The sequence below is a fragment of the Sphaeramia orbicularis genome, chromosome 7 (assembly GCF_902148855.1).
Source record: "Sphaeramia orbicularis chromosome 7, fSphaOr1.1, whole genome shotgun sequence".
In the NCBI taxonomy this organism is placed as follows: Eukaryota; Metazoa; Chordata; class Actinopteri; order Kurtiformes; family Apogonidae; genus Sphaeramia; species Sphaeramia orbicularis.
In genome coordinates this window covers 37,637,467-37,663,326 of record NC_043963.1, presented here as the reverse complement: position 1 = coordinate 37,663,326, position 25,860 = coordinate 37,637,467, and the positions used below count along the sequence as shown (strand labels likewise).

At 36.8% G+C, this 25,860-nt stretch overlaps 1 protein-coding gene across 2 annotated transcripts in view; it reads left to right on the top strand.

Moving 5' to 3' along the window:
- cpne5a (copine Va) overlaps positions 1 to 25,860 on the top strand; it is a 141,666-nt gene that overhangs the window by 12,873 nt on the left and 102,933 nt on the right. For both annotated transcript variants that reach the window (XM_030138231.1, XM_030138230.1), the window contains exons 2-4: positions 8,611 to 8,651; positions 9,514 to 9,560; positions 22,694 to 22,797. In XM_030138231.1, the coding sequence (XP_029994091.1) occupies positions 8,611 to 8,651; positions 9,514 to 9,560; positions 22,694 to 22,797 (192 nt within the window). The remainder of the gene's footprint in view (positions 1 to 8,610; positions 8,652 to 9,513; positions 9,561 to 22,693; positions 22,798 to 25,860) is intronic.

The following is a 25,860-nucleotide window of genomic DNA, read 5'->3' as shown; positions in this document are numbered from 1 at the left end:
AAGGGTCAGATGACCTGTGCAGCAGTATGTATCTCCTTCATTTGCCTCTGCAACCCCATGAACCCAGAGAAGCTCCTTAAGGGTATATTAGACAAAAAAGTAGCCCTGTTGAACCCATGGTGTGTGAGCAGAAAGAAATAGTCTGTCTTCAGTCAAAAAAGAGAGGGCCACAGGGCATGAGTGAAAATGAAGTGACAGAGTAGACTTGAAAATGCAAAGCATCCTCCACTTTCTCCTCGCAGCTATCTCCTATTGTCTCTAATGTGATTCAGGGGGTGGCCCTGCCCTAACCCAGTCACAGACATGACTTTCAAGCTCGCATTTGTCGTGTCCTTTTAAGAACCAATGAGGCAGCAGCTCAAGCAGGAATTGGCCAGCCTGATGCGAGACTATTTAAAACCACTTTCCACTGAATTAGATGCTATTTCTCCAAGGTGCCAATTATGACTTTGACAACTCCAAGAAAGTGGTGGAGAATTAAGGGACGGCTGACAATACAGCACCGCGGGTGAAGGAATTAATTCCCACATTTCTTAGTTTAATAATGAGCCACATGGACCAAGGAGCTGCAAAAATATCTCAAGGGATCAGACCAAGATGGAGCGTGTGCTTCTAATATATTCTTTGAGATTAAATTTAAGCAGCCGGTCACATTTTAGAGGTCAAACTCTGTTCACGCTTAAACTGTGGTTTACATTTTAGCAATATTTTAACTAAAAGAAGCACTTTTTTGCAGATTTATATGGGCAAAAACAGGTGATTGCTGAGCATATTTGGCTGTTACCTGATGCTAATTCTGTGTTTACACCTCCAGTACTGGCTTGCTTGTTCATTAAAGTGTGCATGAACAATAACGACTAGCGTAACTCACTGATGAATAAACAAATATTATTATATTAGGCATGATTAGGCAGAGAAATAAAACTATTATATGGGTATTTTTCTTCTTTGTGGAGATAAAGTGAATGTAATTTCTGGTAGTTTTGTTTGTTCTGCAAGTTAATAAAACTCCTGAGGCTCTCGCTCCACATGTGATCAAATATTAAATGGCTCAGTGACAAGAGAGGATTATTGCGCTGGAAGTTTTAATGAAGGTGGGGAGATCAAGAGGAATAAGAAAAATGATGTTTGCCATTTTTATTCACATACTGGGTTTCATATTTTACGCAACAGTTATCACAAAGTGTGATGGTGTGAAACAAGGCCGCTGTACGAGGAGAAGAGAGTGGATGAAATGTAGCTGGATCTAATTACTTTTGTCCTAGTTTCAATGAACTTCATCTTCATCAACAAACTTTTTTCTTTACATCCGCTTTCAGGATAATGATCTTCTCTTATCCCGCTGAGATTTGCAGAGGGAAGGAGTTAACTTTTGAAATAGGCAGCATTATTCAGTCAAAGCAGACGGATTATCTGGGATGTTAATACCCATCCTGCGGCATCACTCTGTGTATTCTGGACATGTACACAGTCAGATAGTGGATTAATTTACATTGGTTTATAAAGCTGTTCAGAAGTCATTTATTGGAATAAAAATGTTGTAAGTAAGGTTCAGCAGGACTGTCATGATCATTAAATTATAGTTGTTGATTAACTGTCGTATAAATACTTGGACTTAACAATTCAATTGAATTCTGTTCGCTTTAATGTCAGAATAAGGGTGGATATTTCCATCTGGCAGTGGCAGGATTGTCGTTCTCCTTCCTTCTACTATCAGTGCATTATTGCTTTGAAAGTCCCCATTGTTACATGAAACAACAACAACAACCACTGAGCTTCAACTACACCCTGAAAATGGCAAGTTTTGACAAAGACATGCATCTTTTGATATCCCACTTTCCTTTGTAGGGATTTTGCCATTTCAACCCATAAAGACCCAAACTGCCACTAGCAACCAAAATCATTTACTGATCTAAAATGTTTAATACCTGTTGATCCAATAATCTTATCAATACATGTAAATAATTGGTATAAAATGCAGTTTGTCATCTTTTCATGGTCATCAGATATGACCCATTTGGATGTTCAGAGGCTCCGTAGTGAACATGGAAACACCGTCATCTTCTACAACATTGATTCACTAGTAAAACCCATGGAGTTCGATCAATGACAAAGAAAACGTCACTTTTTCTTCAGTTTTTTTCTGTTTTGACATAATAACATTTGAATTTACACTGAGCTTTTATGAACACCTACATGATCAGTGAATTAAATATAGGAAAATACCTGATTATCACTTAAAAAACACAAAATATAGAGGATAATATTATCATAAATGGTAATAAATCACTTAATAAATATTAAATATAGAGAAAAAATAATTTGGGAACTACCACAGAAGTAGTACTGGGTCTTTATGGTTTAATACCATGAACTTCCTCATGTACAAATGTTCCAGTAAAAAAGTCTCTCTTCATATTCTATTTTGCAAATGCACAGTTGCAGCATCTTGCACTCAGTACTGTCCAAGAACTAGCCAAACAGCGTGGAAACATTCAGCCCAGTGTGAGTGTGTGGAGGCTGTCAGCACTGGCACAGAGCTGACAAAGTGTTGACATAGGTCTGGCTCTTATAGAATGTGCCACTATTATGGAATCAATAACACACATGTGCTTCTTGAAGAAATAGATCCGGTTACAGGCAATAAACACTGGACCATTGTATCGTAGCAAAAAGTTGTGTCATTAAAAAGTCACACGAGAAAATATTGATATATGACATTTCTGTTAATTTCATCCATTTGTTTTTATACTGGTGAATGTAAATGTTTAGCACAATTATGCTAAATTAAGCTCAGTGATTTTTTCGATATCATGGCTTTTTATAATTCTGACAGGCCTGAGGTTCAGCATCCAAAATGTGTTAAATGTTGCAGTTGCCTATACTGCAAAGAAGAGATACAATGAATTTGAACCATAAATATTCTTCATATTAACATTACAGACATAAGTATGGCTGCTTCTATAAAACTGAGTACATTTTGGTACCTGGCACTTTGCCTGCTTTGTAGACCCAATAATAAAAGAGAAATTTAGACATATTTCCCCCCAGGATGTACCTAATGATGACCTCAGATAAATGCAAAAAAAAAATTATCCTCTTGCTCTGAGCCATCACAAAATTAGTACATTTTAATAAAATACTGGGGCCAAAAATAGGACCAAACTTAGGACATGAAAAGCTACCTATGTGTCAGTGCACTTGATCTGGAAAACATGGCTTGAAATGGTCTTATATACTGCTATAGATAAAGCCACTGTTAAATTTGATGACCCGAGTAGTTTTTCTAATCCAAACGTGGGTTTTTCATGAATCTTCAGCCTCATTCCAGGTTTTGTATGTAACCTGTTGTGTCCACTTTGTTACATGTGGAACCTGCCCAGTTAAATGCGTATAAGTCGCAAATGATTTTGCAACAGGGGTCATTTTTGTGAAACACTCTGCCTTGCATAATTAGTTCAATTCCCAAAATGTACCTGTGAGAGAATAAAGAGATAGTCAATGAATAGTAGCGCGTAATTTTCGTGTCCTTTTCACCGTGTTACATACAGATTTTTGTATTAACTATAATGTAAAATATAAAAATGTGTTTTTATCTGAAAAATAGTTTCTCTTTTATCTCAGTAAGTATTTGTTTTTAAAATAGACCCAGAGTGCTTCCAAACTTGCTTCTTAACAGTAGTCTACTTCTGGTTTTAATTTTTAGCCCCCATGTCCTGTTTTTAGGGACCAGTTTCATAGAAGCACCCACATGTATAAAAGTCAGCATAGTCATGTTTTGGGACCAACAAGAACTCAATTAAAATCCAGGAAAGATTTTAGAATTTAAGAAAAACAAGAAGATACAGGAAAAAACTGCTAAGTTGTGATAAAACATGACTAAGAACATATTTATAAGTGTTATGGCCAAACTACTGCTGTTTTTAGTGCCTAACCCTAGACATCTCTATTCTCTGTTTGCCTTGGGTTTTGAATGTCCACCATCCACATCTACCTTCAGCCTGTTGATGCAAAAAAGTAATGGATGATTCAATAAAAAAATCCATTTAAATCATATATGGTTTTCAGAAACGTACAGTGGTGACAGGGCTGCAAACAAAGGGTTTTGTACATCTCATGCATTGTTTATATGTAAAGCAGGATGTCAGGCTTTCCTATTAACTTTTTCCATGTAACACTTGTTCTGTGCTGAGCGATAGGAAGAGGTGATGGACAAGCTAATTGTGGGAGAGTAATGGATGTCGGGGAGTAACAGGTGGATACAAAGAGGCAGTTAGTCATGGATGGTTTTGTTATCTCTAATGATAATTACACTGACAATGTTCACACTGTCGTCAGGTCAACCTGGGGCTAATACTCAGCGAAGCTACATGTATTATCCCACACACATCCCTCTGACAAAAGATTTGGTGTCCATAAATGCATATACATGAATGATGCCCCGCTTCTTGGATCCAGTCCTGAAATCTCATCTATATTCATTGAAATCCTTCCCCTGAAGGGATGAGGATTGTTCTAAACTGCTTTCAAGTTATTTATTTACAAACCTCGGCACCGAGTACCAGAAACAAGACATGTTTATAGGTTTTTTTCTATGCTCATATGCTAATAAGATCATTGAAACCATCTGGAAAATGTTTCTCATCGAATTGTTGATTGACATGATTCACGTTTGGATGAATTTGTCGCAATTTCTATAAAGGCAACATCTGCTTTATTTGCTAATGTACAGTCACAGAGCACATTAAATGGAAAAGATAAGAGTCAAAAGTGTTGGGGAGACTGAGATTTATCCTCTGTCTTTCACAAAGCACAAAAATGAAGTCTGGACTAGGTTGAAAGCGAAGATTGCATGAATGAATAATATTAAAGCTGATTGCTCTACCTTTTATGATTAAAAGAAGCAATCTGACTGCAGGAAGAGCTGAATGATGATCAGTATCAGCAAAATGGAAAGATCCTTCATATGACTGATGCTGTGTTTATTCAACACTTCTTCATGTCTAAACCATAGAATAAGATGATTCTTATTTACCTCCAAAATGACATACGCACCTAAAACAGATGCAAAATAACATATAACAATGGGAAATGGTGAATTATGTGATTCAGGCTTTTACAATGTCACAGTTAAGGGTTGGTTTTGGCATAAAACCAACCTGGATTATCTAAAATTATAACATTTACTCACACAAACACTCTGACATACAGTATTACATTTTCAAACAGGACACAGAAAATTTGTCTCCTTTGATTACATCCACAGTTACTTATTCCACAATTACCACCTCAAACCTCAAAAGGATCGTCCCCACAGACACTTTGACTTGCTGTTGCAGAAAATAAACTAGTGTAATTACGTTGATTCACAATAACTGCATGTCTTGCAGATGCATCAGTTCCGGGGTTTGGGTTTGTTCATGCTCCCTGGGACGCCTAAATGGAACAGATCTATCATTAATGTTATCAGGATCACCTGTGTTTTTCTTGCTGTGACAAGACAAAATGTCTGCTGTGAAAACAGTCTATTTAGAGACGGCACCAGAGCAGCGGTGGCTTTCATGTAAATACATTTATTCACACAGACAAAAGAGCTCATCTCTTTAAACTTTTCTTGTTTTAACCCTCTTAATAATCCACCTGTATTTCTGTTTTCTGTTGAGATTTGCTTAAAAATGTGTTTATAAAGGTTAGAGGATGTAGACTGTGTTTAAGGTAAACCCAAAGGAAACTGGGCTAAAAGAGGACATTCTGAATACACTTTTCTCCCTTGGATATAAAAGGTCCGTTAAATCCAGCCTGGGTTACACAAATGTGGTGATGTTCCTTTTCTGTCTCAATAGCACCATGTCGCTGTCAGTGCTGATCCTCATGTGTCGTCTCTTTGACTCGGTGTGGAGCTTGTTGCGTTCTGCCCTGAGGGTAAACTCACCAGGACAAAATAAAAGACACCGTGTCTTCACTCTGCAGTACAGCATATGTGACTTGTTTTCACATTTTCTTCTTTCTTGATGGACAGATAAAGGAGAACTGGATTAAGTGTTCCAAGTTAGTGGAACTTAAATAAAACACACTGTTTGCTCTGTTAATATGCCAGAACCATCTTCATATTTATAATAATTTAGCATCAAAGGTTCCTGATTTACTTTGTGAACAGAATGAAATGACATCAATTGTGATGATAATTACTGAAGGACATTGCTTTCATTTTATGCTGAAGTCTGCCATGTGACGCATAACTTTTATGTTCTTGGTTTGTTGGAGTTGAAAACTAATATTATCCTTCTGCAAAGACACATATTAATGAATCTCATGCATTTAGATAATTGTAAACACTTTGATTATTAGATCTGATTCTTGACAATAGCTGCCTTGAAAGAGAGTCAGACATTGAACTAATTAAACATACATTATACAAAGCTCATTTATGTGGATGTGTCTCCTCTGCTGCGTGACACACAAAGGGCCCTTTTAATAGCATTAAACTCAATAAAAAAGAACAATTATTTCACCAATTACATAATATTATCAGCATCAGCGTATATAAAAGTCACCATAGTCATGTTTTGGGACCAACTAGGACTCAGTTAACCCTTTAAACCAGTGTTTTTTAACCTTGGAGTCACAACCCCCTGTGGGGTTGCCTGGAATTCAAATGGGGTTGTGTGAAATTTCTAGTAATTGATAAAAAAAAAAAAAAAAAAAAAAAAACCTAATAAAAAATATTTTTGAATGATTTAATATATATATCATTATAATTAAAACACCACCCACTTTTCCTAATAAAAATCAAGTTCAAATAAAATGCAAGGTATAATATCTGAGAGGGCATATCTTGATTGGCCCGATCATGTGACTGCATGCGTTACTACAGTCGCAGTCATATACTTTATGAAACTACCCTTGGCAAAGCAAATTTGTTCAGCACCAAAAGGCAGCCAGACTTCCATTCTGCTGTTAGGATGCTGGACAAGACAAGATAGAAAAAAAACAAAAAAAACCCTACAGTCACAGTCACAAAACTGGACCAAACAGAGAATGGAAAGAATTCTTCGCCCAACTGGCACCACTAAGACATCTACAAGAGAAAATTGTCTCTGTTTTGAATGTCTGGTGTCGCCAGAAATTTGTGATGTTAAAAAGGGGTCACGAGCCAAAAAAGGTTGGGAACCACTGCATTAAAACCCAAAGCCTAAAATGGTCTGCCTGGACTTTTTTCAGATTTTGACTACAGGGGCGCCACTACCAACTGTGGGCCTCATGAAAGGTAAATGTTGTGGACCCTTTCATAAAATTCAGTATCTTGTCAATCTGTCAGAGCCCGGGAGGGAGGGAGGGTGGGTCCATACATAACGTCACCAAACTGAAACTTAACATGCTTCAATGTCCGTCTCCTGACTTCTATGCATCTCTTATACAGCGACTCTTACACAAAATTTTCACAACTTCTAGCCTGTATCCACTGGACCCACTCCACTGTTCTATTGGCCAGAAACAAATGCTGGGCCCCATGAATCCGTCATGTTTACTCCCCCTTATTGGTGCCCCAGTTTGATTAACTAAAAGGTTTGAAAATATGCTGAGGGAGTCCATTTGCCCATTTTTCCAGAGCACTTTTCTCCCACGTCTTTCAAAATGTAGCAATCATTTACAATGTACTGCATGTTATAATTCTGCTAAAACGGCTTCCTCTCCAGCTTCTAGTACAGGCATGAGTGAAATTATCATATTGACCCAATAAAACCTATAAAGCGCAACACCTCAGGTTTCAGAAATTGTTGGAATTTTCCAATTGCACAAACAGTGAAAAAGTTACAGCCATCCAAACCGCATATGTGCAGGGTGTGTCAGTGATGACATGTCAGGTTTTAAAGAATTACGATCCAGGAAAGACTCCAGGATTTAGTTTAATACAGGAAAAAATGCTAAATTGTGATAAAACACAACTAACAACGTATTTATTTAAGTGTTTAGAAGCTTTACAAGCTACTACTCTTTTTAGTGCCTGAACCTAGAAATCTCTATTGTCTGTTGGCTTGGGGATTTACTATTTTAATAGCATTAAACTCAATGAAAAACAATATTTTACCACTTGCATTTTATCACTAGCACAACTGTTTAGCAACTTAATCATTCATTTGGTTGAAATAGCTTATTAAATTAGTTTTTTAGTACTTTTTATCACAAATTAATTTCCTCTTAATGGGAAATATCTTGTTTGTGGTACACAGCCTCTAGATTAAAGCTGTTTTTTCAAGTATCCACGTTTCCTCCGTCTGAGTCCTCTGCGTCCTCTCACTAAGCGTTAATGTGTTTTTGGTAAAGCACAGGTGGAAATGAAAACTCAAGGACAGTATGGTTTATGTGAAGCTAATTGCTGTTGTAAATTACCATGCAATCATTTTGTAGCTATCGGCATATGAGATATTTTGATCAAGCTGTGCAAGAGAGGAAACATTTACATATGAGACAACAGAACCAAATGGGAAATAATTTGCTGGCGGTTACACCACTGTTTTGTAATCCAGAGAAAATAATTAGGCCAGGATAAACACATGCAGGAATTGGGGAACATTCTGATGTACGACTGTTTCTCTCCCTCTCTTACAGGAACCTCTTGGACCGAGACACTTTCTCCAAATCCGACCCATGTAAGTCCTTTGCTTTTTACGATGCTAATTGCAGCTTAGCTTTTCCTGCGGGAATTTTTACTTTCAGAATATGGTTCATTGACATCTCCTCTCCTTCTGCGACTCTTTACTTTTCACTTTCGCTGAGTTTAACTTTGATTCAGTTTACTCGGCTATTTCAAAGTGTTCCTTCAATAACTGCATATCATTTGCACAATAATGTGACAACCTTTCCTCACTCATGGCTACAGAAAGTACCTTAATGTATGCAGGGTGTAAGCGCCAGCCTTTGAATACAAATAGGAATCTTTTGGTGAGACACATGGGGGAACGGCTATAAATGCATTTTCTTTGATACTCCCTGTAGGATGGAGATTGGAGAAGACATTTAACATAATAGGAAGGAGGTTCAAGCCCTTTGTGTAAATAAGCCACTGGGAAAATATCACACTTCGCCTGTTTTGTATTCCTGAAGATGAACCTTGGGATAGACGCCAGGTCACATTGCGCTCCTTTGGCTCAGCTCCATTTGAAGCCGCAAAATCAAATAGGAGCCGTGAGAATCCCACCGTTAAGAAATTGTGTTTTGATTGCACGGCTTAAATTGTGCTCCAGGAGCCTTCAATCTTGCTTTAGAGCTTTGTTCTTTGCATGTGGACATCATCACACGGCACAGCATCGAGTCTGACGCTTCATTATGCAGTCAGGGAGTGGCAGGATAATTAATGATGAACGTCTGCGAAGAAGGAACAAAACAAACACCATTTGATACAGCTGGATGCCTGATTGAGATTGCTCAGTGACAATGTATTCCTCTGCTCTCTTTCTCTCTTTCTCTCCCCCTCTCGCTTTTCTTTCTCCTCCTCACCTTATCTCGTCTCAGTGGTTGTGTTGTACACTCAAGGCGTGGAGTCCAAACAGTGGCGGGAGGTAAGAGATCGCAGTCTTTCTTTGTCAACACAGCTCAATCAACCTGTCTCCCCACTACCACAGCCATATTTACACCCCTCCCTCCTCCCTGCTTTTTTCCTCTTACTCCCAAGGTAAATGCTCTGAGTGTCAATCATTTGCAATTGATTGACCCTGTGAATATCCATGTGCTGCATTAGCTGTGACTGATTGGCTGATTAAGGTGACAGCTACATGTATTGATAAAGTTTTGAGTCCCTCTTGGCTGTTGGCCACCGGGCCTTAATTAGACCAGAGAGGTGGATAAACTCGAATACAGCTGATGGCAACACCACAGAGGGTCCTTTTGGGATTATTATTTGTTTTATAATCCCATAGGAGGTGCATGAAGAAAAACGGGAACTTAAATTATACCTCAAACGGGGATATGTGTCCCATTTTTTTTTTTTTTTTTTTTTGTACAATCCTGTAGTCAAGAGCAACACTACCAGGGGAAATAAACATACAGCACAATCAATACTGTATGTGCATGCTGCTGTAGAGGAAGACAGATTCTCTGTGAGCTCAAAATATTTTCCTTTCACACGCAAATCATTTTTGATTGAATAGTGGGGTGATGTTTATTGACTCTGTAGAGACTTTGGTGTCATGTTGCTGCACAGAGGAGTAACATATCAGAATAAAGAGTGGGAATGACTCTGTACCAACAAACAAACACTGTGTCCCATTTCAGATGCTTCTTCTCCATGTAGTGCACTGTGTACACTGTGTACTTGTATGAATTGCAACAAGGTAGTGTTTCATATTGAACTTTGCTTTTGTGCATTCGAAATAGGGACGCAAATTATCAATTAATCCATTAATCGTTAGTTGATTGACCCTATCAATTGATTAATAATTAATTGATATGCGGCGATTTTCCTGAGAATCTGAATTTCTCTTTCAATAGGGTCTATAAAAATAAAAGCCAAATATTGTTTATATACTTCATGAAAAAAGCATGTCATATTCCTTAATGATCCATTTATTGTACCACTGAATACAGCACAGGCAATGACATTTATGGAGCAGGACTAAAGAAATTCAACAGAGAAATTCAATAAAATAAATGGATCTGAAGAGGGGCAGTTTAGAAGAAATGGGTATTTCTGACTTTGCATCACTGACATGATGGAGTGAGATTTCAGCGGACATGCCCCCCCTCCCGGTATTTTTGCGTGGCCACCGGGGTGACCGCAGGACATAGTGTGGGACATACCTGTGGCCCGGATCAGGAGCCTTCGGACAGGACGTGGAAAAGGGCAATTAACCGACGATCAATAATTTAATCGAGCAAATTCTTAACGACAATTAATTGATAGTCAATTAATTGTTTATATCCCTAATTCGAAATTACAATCACAGCATCTTTTTCTTTTTAATGCTCAATTACAGCTGGCCAGAATATTATCACCATTGTTGTCCAAATCATATGCCACCTTGTCGGCCTACTTGACTTGAGTTCAGATGCTTGTGTGTGCCATTTTTGCATGAGATAATTGCACCGCCATCCACACCAATAATGTGTTAGAAAGTAGCTCAGTAACAACAAAGACGGTTGTGTTTAATGAATATTTTCACACGTTAGCGAAGATGGTGACAATTGGAGGTGAGACATATACAACATTCCCCTCTCACTTTTTTGAGCATTATCAGTAAATACAGACCCATTAATTGTTTTGGCCAGTTAATCTGTACTAATAGGATGTTTAACAAACTATCAGTATGGACAGATATTGAGATAGTGGCTAAAGATTATACTATGGCTTCCCCAAGTAGTAATCTTTTGACTCTGGAGGAAAAACAGCGAAAACATTTAAATCTCATCTAGAATAATTGAGATTTTTACATGGTTTAGTTTCTCATTCCTGATTTATACATAGCACACTGCAAAAATCCAAATCTTACCAAGTCTCATTTCTGGTCAAAATATCTCATCACACTTAAAATAAGACATAATCACCTAAAGAGTAACTTGTAAGTGAGATATAAGAACTTATTTTTAGACAATAGATCTTGAAAATCTTATTTCAAGAAATCTTACCAAGATTATTTTCACTTGTTCCATAGGCAGATTTTTTTTTGCTTGAACTAAGCAAAAAAAATCTTGAATTAATTTAGGAATGAGAAAAATATACTTGGTAAGATTTCGATTTTTGTTTTGCATGCATTGATTTATTAATTAAGCTAATTATTACTTTGACTTAGATGTGTTTGTCTTTTTTCCAGGGGGCAGTGACATTGGCCCATTAATCAGTTATCACCTTTTTCCTATTAGAAAATCATTATTATATTGACCTTTATGAATCCATCCTGTTAACCTCATCTGGCTATTCACAGTGCACTTCATTTTTCCTTACTTGAGTCTGATTGTACTTATGTACTGTAGAACCATGGGAGTACGTGGAGTGAGATCCAGTAAATGTCTCAGTTATAATTTGCATGTTGGTGAAAAAAAAAAAAAAAAAAAAAAGGAAAAACTAAACTGCACTAAAACTAAAACTGACCTCTACATAGTAATACACATGCATCCCTGCTCAACCTGCTGTACTTGGAAATCAGTCACTGGCAGAGAGCACCCTGTAACCCTAAGGCCGCAAAGTTCCATGGATAAAATGCAGTTCCTTCATTCATTTTAATGGCACCGCTCTGTCGATAAAAGGGTGCCGATTCACAGGGCTCTGGATACAGCATACAAACATATAAACAGAATGTGGCTCAACATATCTGACACCAGTCAATCAACTTCATTTGCATAACAGCTTTCATGTAGATAATGAAGTTCAAGATGATTCACAGATGATAAGACATAACAGGTATAAACTGTGAAGTGAAATAAAGAAAAAGAAAAAAAAGAAGGGAGAAAAATAGATATATTAAATACCCAGAGTGATGAAGAGGGATATAAATGCACAAATGGAAGATCACAAAACATAAAAACAAAAATGATAGAGGGAAAATAAAACCCTAAAAAATTAAACCTTAAAAACTAAACTATGTTTTCAGAGACTTCCAAGTGATTTTTTTCTCCACATTTAATTTTTCCATTGTGATTTATCATTATTTATTATATATTATCCTATATAGTTTGCAGTTTTACAGTAAAAATCAAGTATTTACAGATCATGTAGGTGTTAATAAAAGGTATTCAAAGGTTATTATATCTAAACAAAGTTTTTTTTTAGCAACACATATCATTAACTGAACATAAAAACAAACATCGACAACTACTGCCATTGGTCAAACTACATCAGTTTTACCAGTGAATTAATGTTTCAGAAGATGATGGTGTTTCCATGTTCACTACAGAGCCTCTGAATGTCCAAATGGGTCAAATCTGATGCTGCTGAAAAGCTCAAAAAATGCATTTTACCTGAATTATTTCCTTGTATTCATAAAATTGGAGTTCTTAATCATTTTATATCAGTAGATACTTTTGGTCATCAGATCATGTTTAGGTCTTTGAGAGTTTAAATGCAAAATGCAATAAAAGGTGAAGCAAAAATGCAATAAAATATTATTAATAACTATAAGAAAATGTGCTGCAAAATAGAATGAAAACTGACTCAATTAATCCGGTGAATAAATTCAGGTAAGTAATCTCTCCAAACCATGCTTGGTGAGGTGGCGGACAGAAGTGTTAGGTTTGAAGTCTCTGTATTTGGTTTGAACACCCCCATCTGTTCTCAGGCTACTGTTCCAGTAACATAAAAGATAAAAGGTGCCTCAATAAAGATTTTAGTTCTGCACTTTGGAGCAGTTGGCAGATTTGTGCCTGAGGACCTGAGGGGCCGTATGGGTTCCTACTCTGTAAACATATGAGGTGAATATGCAGATCCAACACCAGGGCATGCTTTAAAAACAAACACAATTGTTAAATGACTTGTTGTAAGAGGGTATAATTAGTTCTTCTGGTAAGTATGTGTTTTATTCTGTGTACCTTACAGTTCTCAGGACTGTGTCTCTGTATTTGGCCTTTTTATTTGAATCCTAATCACAGTCCTGAAACCATGTCTCCCCACTAACAGCCACTTTAGAATTGGACAACACACTGCCCATTGTGACTCCACTCTGCGTAAATGTCCACACACTGAAGTCATAATTAATAAGTAACTATATTCACAAATGGATTCACAAGAAAAAAAAAAGTTGTATGATTTTCTGTGTTGGATTTAAATAAACTGGGCTCCCTTGTGTGTCTCCAGTGGGTTTCAGGGAGTGAGTGCCATGTTATTAACCTAACTGCATAAATAATTTCCCAGCAGAGGCAATTAAGATGAATGATTGATTGATGGATGATTTGGCTGGGAGTTTGATTGGTTGTTTAATTGATTTTCTGATTAACTGATTATAATATAGGGTTAGAGTGCAGTGAGAATGACGTTTACATTTACTCTCAGTATCTCAGAATGCATGATGATTGTGCACCAATAATACGAGGACACTCATAATAACACATTTTTGATTATTATTATTATTATTATTATTTTATTATTATTATTATATTTTATTTTTTTATTTAATTTATTTCAAATATGCAACAAGACAAAGTAATCTTACTTAGTCCTTAGAAATAAAACAGGTAGTAAGAAGTCATGGATAAAAAAACAAAACAAAATTTATACATATACATGACTTCATTTGCACATTCGAAATATTAAGGACTCATGAACTGAAAACACAGGGAGTCACAGCTTTCTCCTCTAAGTCCAAATAAAAGTCAAATATGTGAACCTGACATAATTTCACGCTATTCTGGAAAACACATATTTCATAGAATAGAATAGAATAGAATAGAATAGAATAGAATAGAATAGAATAGGGTTTATTATTATTCCATGTAGTGCAGTGCAACACAATTTTGTTTTACATTGCTGAAAGTACTCAATATAAAAAAAACAAATGGCCTAAGAACAAAACTTCCTGTACGAAAAATGGCCTTTTTTGAGAAAACTAAAAGAAATCTTATTATTTTCTGCAGAATGCTATTTGTAAATAGTAATATAGTCCAAAACAATGAATTAAGTATTGAATATCTTTATCAAATAGAAAGAAATCAGCACATTTTTTTCTTTAGTTTTCTCAAAAAAGTGTATTTTCAGATTGGAGGTTTTTTCAACCATATGGATATAAATACGAGTATGAATATGACAATGTACAAATATATGACTATGGGTAGAAATATTGTATGTGCATGTAGTGCAATTAGTTTCCAGTATAAGTATGTTACATACATAGCAGCACGGGTGAAAATTTAACCTCCGTACCTGTCTGAAAATACCTGTGAGTGGACCAAATCTGGGCGTCATGGAGCAGATTTTCTACAATCCGAAAAACAGATCCAAAGAACAGACACTCATGTCATCTCAGAACACTTGAATTATAACATACTGAAATGTGATTATGGATTATTTTGCCTAATAACGCTAAAACATTATCAAGCTCTGCACTTTTATGTAACATTAACCCATTATGTAATAACTCATCAAAATCTTACATTTTCATTTCATATGTGAAAACACCCACAACGACCTGAAAATGTTTCGTAATAACTCATTGAATATTTCAGTCGTCATTAAAAATGAAACAGCTGCACTTTTGGATGGAAATGTAATAACATGATGCATTATGTAACAAGCACTATATTATGTTGGAATCTATTGCAAAGTTATTATGAATCTTTCAGGCTGTTCATCACAAAGTGCAACAAATTACTATTAGTTAACCCATAAAGACCCAGCGCTACTTTTGTGTCAGTTCCCAAATGAATTTTTCTCTCTGTTTAACCTTTCTTAAGTGATTTATCACCATTTTTTCTAATATTATCCTCTTTATTTCGCTTTTTTTTGGTCAAAATCGGGTATTTTTCATTATTTAATGTGCTGATCATGTAAATGTTCATAAAAGCTCACATTAAACTTACATTAAACTTACATCAAAAAGAGAGAAAACTGAAGAAAAAGTACTTTTTCAGTAAAATATGTCACTTACTGAACATAAATCCAGTGCTTCCATCCACTCCATGGGTTTTACTGGTGAATCAATGTTGTAGAAGATGACGGTGTTTATCTGTTGTACATCCAAATGGGTCATATCTGATGACCATGAAAAGATGACAAACTGCATTTTATACCAATTATTTGCATGTATTGATAGAATTAGTGGATCAACAGGTATTAAACAGTTTAGATCAGTAGATGGTTTTGGTTGACGGTGGCTGTTTGGGTTTTTATGGGTTAAAGACACAAACTTTTATTACTTTTTTTTTAGATTTATTACAAAATGTGGTGTTATTCACTTAATGTATTGTTACATATGCCTAATAATATTCATGCAGAATCTCTGTGTAATCTGAGTCATTAAGAGTAAATGTAATAATACCTCTTCATGTCTCTGTCAGTGTCAGCGTGCCTCAGAGTGAAGTAAATATTACATTCTGAAGCCTGGGAGCGCTTTTACTGATTACATGAAATGTCATGCGGGTGGGTAGACCCTCCTACACTTGTCACCTCTGCTTACATTGCCCCACCTCAAGTTTACAAACCTTATAAACTGTGGGGGCAGCGTTAACACCCTGAAAGAGATACAACGACTGTTTTTGGGAGCAGACTACAGCTGGCTTTGTGAGGAGTGGAACAAGCTGCGCTGAAATGATAAAACTAAGCGCCTCTTTCGCCCCTCTGTTGTGTAATACGTTTTTGTTCTCTGCAGAACAGATAAGGTTGGTCAGAGCACCTTTCACTGTGTCATCGACTGTCTATAATCCAATCATTCTTCTGTTGTCTCCAGTTCCCTGCTACTGTTTCATATTGTTCATTACAGGAGCAAGGACGCAGCGGTTTTTTTTTTTTGTGTGTGTTTTAGGTCCGGAAGGAGGCTTTTATCTCCCTCTGTCCCTCTCAGACACATTTTTGGGTTTGAATAGAAAAACTGCAGCAGCGTTCTAGTCTGTTACATTACTAGGCCTTTTCTGTTTATGATTTTTTTTGGAGCTTCTGTAAAAAGTACTGGTGATTATTTGCAGCTTCCAGCAGCAAAATCACAGACAGAAAATACAAATCAAGAGCCAAGCTTTGTCTAGTTTACCTGGAGCTTTGACATGGGTCTCCTGCTGCTCAGTTTAGGTCATGTAAGAAGAAAACCAATATCTTCACATTATTATGCAATAGGGAATTTGTAGTTGTACTTACAATAAATCCAGCTTTAGGGTGGATAACCGTCTGTAATTCATCTGCACCATTCAAAAGGGATCAAGACTGGGTTTGTACGTTTACTTTAAATGTTCAGTGTCTGAAATTTGGGGAGTTTTACAGGGAGCTAATTTTAGGAATCTAATAATGTAGCCATACTTGTGTCTGAATTAGTGTATAATTGAAAACTGATGATTGAATTAAATTTCCCCCTAGGGATCAATACAGATTATCTGTATCTGTAATTAACACACAGATCACTGATGATAAGCCATGATCCCTTCTGGCTCATTTTTTCCCCTTGGATTCTTCCAGAACTTTTATCAGTGACAGTATCAGTGGCAATGTCAGGCAAAAACTATGAAAAATCTCACTGAAAACTTATTAAATGTGCAACATTTAGTGGCATGTAGGTGTGAATTTGCAGGATGCAACCAACTGAATACTTTCCTCACCCTTGTATGGTGGATGTGAAAAACATTTAAGTGCCTTCTTTAGTAACAGTGTTCCCTTGTCTGCTTTGAGATTTTTTTTATGTAGATACAGTTAAGGTGTAAAGGTGATAATATGCCAAACCCCTACTCACACTTAGATCATGGTGGTTATACATTTTAACACTAGATTCCACTTAACCCATAAAGACCTGGTGCTGTTTTTGTGGCAGTCCACAAATGAATTTTTCTCTATTTTTAACCCTTCCTCGGTGATTTATCACCATGTACTCTAATATTATCCTCTGTGTTTTGCATTTTTAAGTGAAAATCAGGTATTTTCCTACATTTAATGTACTGATTATGTAGATGTTCATTAAAGCTCAGATTAAAGTTAAGGGTTATTATATCAAAAACAGAGAAAACTATAAAAATATATTTTTTTCTGCAAAATTTATCAATAACTGTACATAAAATAAGTGTCTCCATCCACTGTCATTGATCCAACTCCATGGGTTGACGGTGTTTCCATGTTCATTACGGAGCCTCTGAAACTGTATTTTACACCAATTATTTAGATGTAGTGATAGGATTAGTGGATCAAGAGTTATTAAACATTTTATATCAGTGAATGATTTAGGCTGCTGGTGGATGCTTGAATCTTTATGGGTTAAACATAAATCAGGAGGAAGAAGAAGACCTGCAGTAGAAACATAGTGTAACCTTATGAACTCCTACCTGTAGATAGCAAAAGATTCCTTTTATGTTGATGATTATATTCACAGTATGAATACGAGTTTGCAATATATATTACAGCTATAGTGTTTCTGAAATCAGATCCCCAATGCAGCACACTAGACCTTTACATGTTTCTAAGTAACAAATAAGAGTGGGTGTTGCATACTAAATAATGTTGGATCACTATTACGTACAGTATTTCACAGGCTATTTTGTATTTTAAATGTCTACTACTACTACTACTACTGTTACTATAACTACTGCTACTACAACTAATAAAAGATTCTGTTTCTAATTTGGTCATTGATTCCAACAGCAGTACTCGAAGCTCTGAGATATTCAGGTCAGCGCCTCACATTATTGAGTCTTAATCTTCGACTCCCTCGTCTGTAATTATTCCAAATTCATGGCAGGTTTTCCTATGCTTCCACTCTACTGAGCAGCTGCCACAATATAACCTCCTTAAATTCAAGAAAAGTCAGTCCTTTCTACTTGCAGCCAACTTCCCAGACGTTAATCTTCATACTAAGATGAATATCCTGACATTAAAGTTTACAATTTATTCGAGTTAGGGTTATTAGAGGTGAGGAATTGCACACTGCCTATGCCCAGACATCCCCCAAGCAGGTTTTTTTTTTTCTTTTTCATGAAGTTGACAGCTAATAGTGGAGTTTTGCAGGCTGCTGTCTACTTGCCAAGGTAGGAATAATACCTGGACTGGGATATCTGTTATTTCCTTAGGTGGCTGTTCTTGCTCTTGTGCTGCTGAGTCCTTTCCTTTGTTAACTTTGGCCTCAGACCAAAGTGAATATGCTATCACCCACCCCCTGCTGCCACATTCAGCCCATATCATCAAAATAGGCTCCTGTCTGCTCCGTGGATATTTCACTGGCTTTGCATCTGCTGGAACGGAGCTCACTTTGTGACAGGAAGAGCAAGAGGAGCGGTGGTGCCACACGGCAGTTAAACTTTTATAGGCTTAGACACACTTTTATGTCTGATGGCAGGTTACACTTCGGCAAGTCCACTCTCAAACTGTCACATATTACACGCAATCCACTTTGAATATCCTGCAGTTTGTAACTCTGGTCCCTCTGTTACATCCTACATTAACTTTTACCCTCAGTGGATGGAATCACAAAGGCAGTGTTGTATAGTACCAAGTACTAATACTCCACTACTGTACTCTGTTACGCCCCGGCCTAGGGGACCCTAGGACATAGCATGAGTAGAGCGGACGCCTTTCCTCACTCCCAAGCCACAGAGAGAAAACCCCGGACGCGGGTTGTGCATGTTAACAAAAAAAGTGATTTATGAACAAAGTGCACAATACAGATAATAAAAAACCCAACAAAAAGAACAGCTGAAACTTCAGGGTGGGCTCTGGCCAAAATAACAAACAAAACTTTACTAAACCAAGAAATGAAGCTGACCTGCAAAGCAAAGAAACCAAAATACAGAGGCTAACCTACCTTACCAAAAACAGGAGAAAACAGACAAAAGAAAAGGGCAGCCCACCCCTACTGCTGAAACCACAAACAATGACAGAATGACGGCGGGGTTGGGAGTGGAGGAACGGCAGCCCTGGTCCGTCCCAGCTCCGTGGTCTTTATAGGTCCACCTCCGGGTGGCTGGTCCAATCTGTGTGTGTACTCTGGCTCCGCACCTGAAACATGTTAGCCACTCACACACAGAAAGAAGGACACACCCACAGATTGACACAGCGACCCACCTATGGGTCGTAACACTCAAGTATGATTTGGGAGAATTTGTACTTTACGGAGTGTTTTTTATTCTGCTTATTTTCACTGTTATTTCCTAACTCAATTGCATACGTCTACTCCCACACATTTTAATGCGCAGTATTGTTACTCGTTACAAAAAATAAATTGAAGGAAATTTGGTGTTTTCACCGCTGAGATCACCGGTGACTGCAACAAAGTCAGGAAGATCATTTGTCATTGGACCTAATGCACAAGTGCAAATGATGGTCCACATTCAACCTGTCTGTGATCTGTTGATGTGAGCAGCAGTGTAATATTCCAAACTCTGAAGCCTTTGGTTGTTATTAACATTTACTTGTACTTTTGCTTTCATTACTTGAGTACAGTTAATTGTAGATTACTTGATATACTTAAAGCAGTGTATGCCGTTCGTCACCAATTTTTCATCAGATCTGTAAAACTTGAGTGATGGCTGAAGTATCACGAATCCATTAGTCTTTCTGTGATTACCTGAATCACTTCCCTCATGACGAACAACTTTAAAGTTGACTCCATCACAAGCAGTCCATTTGTGTACATACCAAACCGAAAATGAAACCGAACTCTCACTCAAGTTTTTTCAGAATTTCACGCGGTCACAGTATGGCCACAGCAGCAATAAACACGGAAACAGCTTTGATGCGTCTTGCTGCTGTGGCTGCATGGAATTCCGAAAAGGCCCAAGGGACGGTTTGGTTTCATTGTCGGTTTGGTACGTACACAATCTCGAAGTTGTTCGCCATGAGAGAAGTGATTCAGGTGCGTGATCATGGAAAGACTAATGGATTTGTAATACTTAGGCTATCACTCAGGATTTGCTAAAAAATTGGTGATGAACATCATACACAGCTTTATGTGCAGTAAAAACTAGATACTTACAGACTTCAACTTGAGTAACATTTCAGTTGGTGACTTGAACTTCTACCAAAGTAATTTTTTGATAGGGTGCCTGTACTTCTACTCAAGTATGACTTTCCAGTACTTTATACACTACTGCACAAAGGTGTAAGCCTGCAGTCCTGTTATTTGATTTCGTCATTAAGCCCCAACGCTGTTATTATTAATTCACTATGTCATTTTATGGCAACAATTTCTACAAGGAACTTTTTATTTATGCAGCTCTACATCACCTGTCTGACTTTGAATTATTCATTTTGGTTGCAATTAATGTGCTTCTGTGAGGGTTGCAACACTGTCTGATTTGTTTATCTGCACATCACCTCATCAGAAGGTCTTACTCTGTGGCACTAACAAATGTAGTTTTTAGAGCCCCCTATATACCCCCCAGCACCAGGGAACAGGAAGCAGTTTTGCCATTTTGCCACCATTTCTCACAGGTCCCATGTGAAAAGACAAAATATAAAAGTCACTGTTGTTTCCTTGCCTCGGTTTCATCATTGCCCCATCCTCCTCTTTTTGTTTTGAAGTGGCTGCGACAGCGCAGAGGGCACAAATGCGGTATTAATTAAATGAGTGTAATTGGACTCAATGAAGTGCTTTCCTCAGGCTCACTCATTTCCAGCACAAAGAGAAGAGGTGGAGAAGAAGGGATGACAGTGTATGATCATCGATTTGTGTTAATCGAATCTGAGCTCATCTGGAGCTGTGAAGTCACATGGGTGTCGGGAAAAGGCGTCTGTGGAGCTAATAAAGCAGTGGATGTAGTGTTTGAGTGTCTGTGGCATCTCAATCAATCAATCAGTGTAAATGTATTTGTACAGCACCGATGTTAATACAGTAGTCCACTTCAGAAGGCTTCACAGATTGTTGATAAACCACCACTAACAGGAAAAAAAAAACAATGGAGTGAGATAAAGTCAAGGGATAACAAATGTAGCTTGAAAATGAAATGTTTTAAAGTGTAATACCATAGACAACCACAAGAGGCTCACTCCAAATAGGGCCTGGCTCCCTTAGGCTAAGTCATTACATTTTTCCCAGGAGTCATTCTGGTCTCATTTACTTTATTTGGACCCTAATAAATACATCAGTGATGCCATCTTAGAGTAAATAGAAAGCTTTCACATCTGCTGAATATTGACAGATCACTCTACAGTCAGGTCATTCGTCTGGAGCTTCTGTTTATTTAATAAAACATTTTTCCCTGATGGGCAAATCTACAGTGGATGTGGTCCATAAGTTACACTAACAAGGCTATATATTTTTTTGACATGCAAATGTTTCATGTTCGTTTACCATTTTGCCTTGTCTGTCAGTAAGTTAGCAGTAATGTTAACTTTGTTGGTTTACACATAATAATGATAATCATACACTTCATTTAATGGTGCCTTTCACAACACTTAAGGAGTTAAACATAAATATCAGAAAATAATTAATAAAAGGTTTTTTTTTATGTCACTGTTTCCTTTAAATATGGTCCATTGTGGCCCCAAAAAGCCAAAATGGTGACAGTTGTGGCAAACACAGACTCAAGGATTTAGAGGATAATCCAAAAATGTCATGGTGGCTACATTCACTTCTGTCATAAAATGCAATAAATTAAAACCACAGCTACATAAAATAGGTTGGGTTAGGTTAGGTTGAACTTTATTGTTCACAAAATGGAAATATGTCTCTGATTCCATACAAACAAACTTTGAGACAGAAAAACAATTTACAGATAAACTGTAATGAACAATCAAAAAGGACAGTAAAAGCTAGAGCGCTTGGGCTCAGTTACTGGCAGTTAATCTAATTCAACAATCTAATACCTTAATCGCACCTGACACAAAAGATTTCTTCTAGATGTTTTTGGTGAATCTTGGGATTTATAAGGGAATTAGATTTTTAAAAAAGAATAAAACAACAATAAAAGAAAGAAAACAATAAATGTACCAATATAAAACTATAAAAGACAAACTAAGCGAAAATATCTGTGAAGTATAATCTAATGCTAAGTTCAGGAGGTAAGTTTTCAGTTTTAAAGTCTTTATTTCAGGCTGTTCTCAAAACTCAAATCTCTTCTTCATGTGTCTCATCTGTTTCTGATCCAGTTTGGACGAACGGAGGTGATAGACAACACGCTAAACCCCGACTTTGTCAGGAAGTACATCCTGGACTACTTCTTTGAGGAGAAGCAGAACCTGCGCTTTGACGTGTGAGTTATTCCTTTTGATCCGGTCCTGTGAGGACACACCGAGATGTGTGTCACCCTTTTCACTCTAACAGGGTCCTCCATTTTTTTTTTCCCTTTAACCTCTCTCTCTTTCTCTCCCTCCCTCTCTCTCTCTGTCATCCCTTCTCTCATTTTCTGTCCTCGAGTCACTCATCTTCTCCCTCCTTACCCTCGTCACACGCTCAGCTCTCTCCTGAGGAATTATTCATCAGTGCAGAGTCTCAGTAGTCATTCGTTGAGGGGAGATTGGTATAAGGGTGATAAATATTTCATATAAAGTTTTATCCATAATCTCCCGGCTGCTAAGCAAAGCAAATGTCTGAAACCAAGTTCCATAAAAGTCACAAAGACCCTCAGTTCTCCCCTCTTTCACATACAAGCTGCCTTTTTCCTATTGAAAAGGCCAGATTTGTGACAGGGATCAGCAAGGTACGGGTTCATTTTCAGATGTCAGGGAACTGGCTCATCATTTTCTCCATTCTTTGCCTCCTCAATGAGAGGATATATGCCTCCAAAAATCCTGAGTTCTTTATCTTACCTGTAAGCGTTAAATCTCTGGTGGACTTCAGAATGTATTCAGGATCCAGCTGAAGCTCTCTGGGGATTTTGAGACACTTAATGAATTCATTTGGTGTGCTACCGCGATACGCCTCTGGAACAGGAAAGGAAGGAGTGCATTCCCTCATAATTAGTGTTACTCATTTACATCTCTCTTTTATCACAGAGGTGGGAGCCGAGGCATATTGAGGTTTAATTACTTTTACATTTAGTTTGACTGGCAGATGCTTGAAACAGTTTCGGCATTGGTGGGTTGTTCCGATGTGATCCCACAAGCCTAGTACAGAAGTTGCATTAATAAACTATACAATGACTTCCTTAATTAACTCTTACGTAATGGTTTATATTTTGTGCTTCCCGAGCTGCACTGCTGCTCCGGAAAATGACCCAAGTGCGTGATCAACAAGTCAGGAATGTCCACTCTGCAGTTAGTGTAGTTTCAGGAGGATCATCTGTTTGGACCAGGCCTGTAGGAGTAGGAAAACTGATGATCATACTGTATCTATTTATTTAACTACAGCACTGGAAATGCAATCAGAGAAATGTGCAGCTTTTTTGCTTTCAAAATGGAGACTTTCTCAATATTTTGGTTAATCAGAAGAAGACTCAGTTTCATTGGCCAAGTTTATGCACACAAATAAGGAATTTGACTCACACATAAAGGTAGATTTATTTCTTTATTATTCAATCCAAAAAAAAAGTTTGTGTGTATTCGTAGGATGGAGATGGATGACGGATTTTCCCTGCATACCTGTACATTGCCAAATGGCGACTTGCTTGTTCTAGAAAGAGGTTCCTATGTCAAATGTCATTGGTGTAGACACTTGTCACTCAAACATGTCTGACCAATGGGGAAGTATCCGCCCACTGCGGGATGTTTGTGTCAAAATGTTTCAATAAAAAGAAAACAAACAAACAAAAAAAACACGACTTCAAAACTTTTTTCACTTCAGTCAAAGAAAAAAAGGGGTTTGAATGCAAAAATAAAGTTGAAACCCTCCACAAACTGATTTGAAAACAGTGTTCAAATTTATTTTGGGGGGGGGGGGGGGTTTCAACTTTATGTCTGCATTCCAACACTTTTTTCTTTGATTGAAAATGTTTTTTTTTTGTTGTTTTTTTTTTAATTGAATTTTTTTTTTTTTTTAAAGACGTGATATTTTTTGGGATTGAATAATAAAAACACAAATGTCCTACCCATAATAAGGCCCAAAAAAAAAAAAAAAAAAGACTTCAATCAAAAAAAACTATTTTCAATCAAATAATAACTTGCTTCAATAATAATAATAATAATAACAATAATAATAATTAAAAAAAAACAACTTTTCAATCAAAGAAAAAAAAAAGTTCAAATGCAATTTTTTGGGTGTCAGATATATTTTTTTTTACATTAAAACATTTTGTCTTTGATTGAAAAGGTTTTTTTTTATTGAAGTGAAGTTTTTTTTTATTCAAAATTTTTTTGGGGTTAATGCAACTTTTTTTGGTTATTAAATAATAAACAAATAAGTCTTCCTTCATACACATGCAATAGAATAAATCTATTTATAGAAATATAGAATAATAGATAGGGAGAGAGAGAGAGAGAGAGAGAGAGAGAGAGAGAGAGAGAACATATAATAAAAAAGAAGACATTTTTTCCCACTGTATAAATAATGTACAGAGAAAATAAAAAATGGTTCCAAGGAAGCCTGGGCAATAAAATAACAGTGATCCTAATTGAATTCTATTTCCTATTATGATACCATTTTTCTATTATATCATGGTGGTTTTCCTTGGAGATCAGTGGATATTTAAGGGGAAATGTTGATTACTTTTTAATCTGCATCATACCATGTCTTCCCAACATTAAGGTCAATTTAAGTCCATGTGGGCACATACAACAGATGATTCTTTAGTGTATATAGAACGATGTAATCTTTAAGACGCAACAAGACCAAACAGACAAGAGACATGTCCCTAAGGAGGAAAGATGTCTGAGACTAAACCACCTAATACCAACGTGGATGATGAGGTTCATTTGACAGAAACACCTGGTAGAAATGAGACATACTTGGTTTTACTCTTTCAGTATTTATACATGTAATAACTTTGCAGGTGATTAAAGGCTGTGTGTACTTTTGCCACCTCTAAGGACGCACTAATTCTGAAATTCTAGCTGATATCAGCACAGAGGTCTAAATGTTAAAGTATTTAACTGATACTTATGGTTATTTTGCTTATTTTGTGCTTCACATTAAGTACCCCCCCCCCTTTTTTTTTTTTTTTTGGCTGAAAACAAAGATACCATCATCATAAAAAATAACTGAATGGTATTAAAGTCATTTAGCTCATCATTTTTATTCTGAATGAACACAAATTTAATCATACAAATTTATCAAATGACCTTTAACATAAACAGTTAATAAATATCAGCCACTGCCACTGATGAAGGTCATGTTACTTGTCATTAACGTTCCCTCCATACATCAGTGCATCCATATTAAT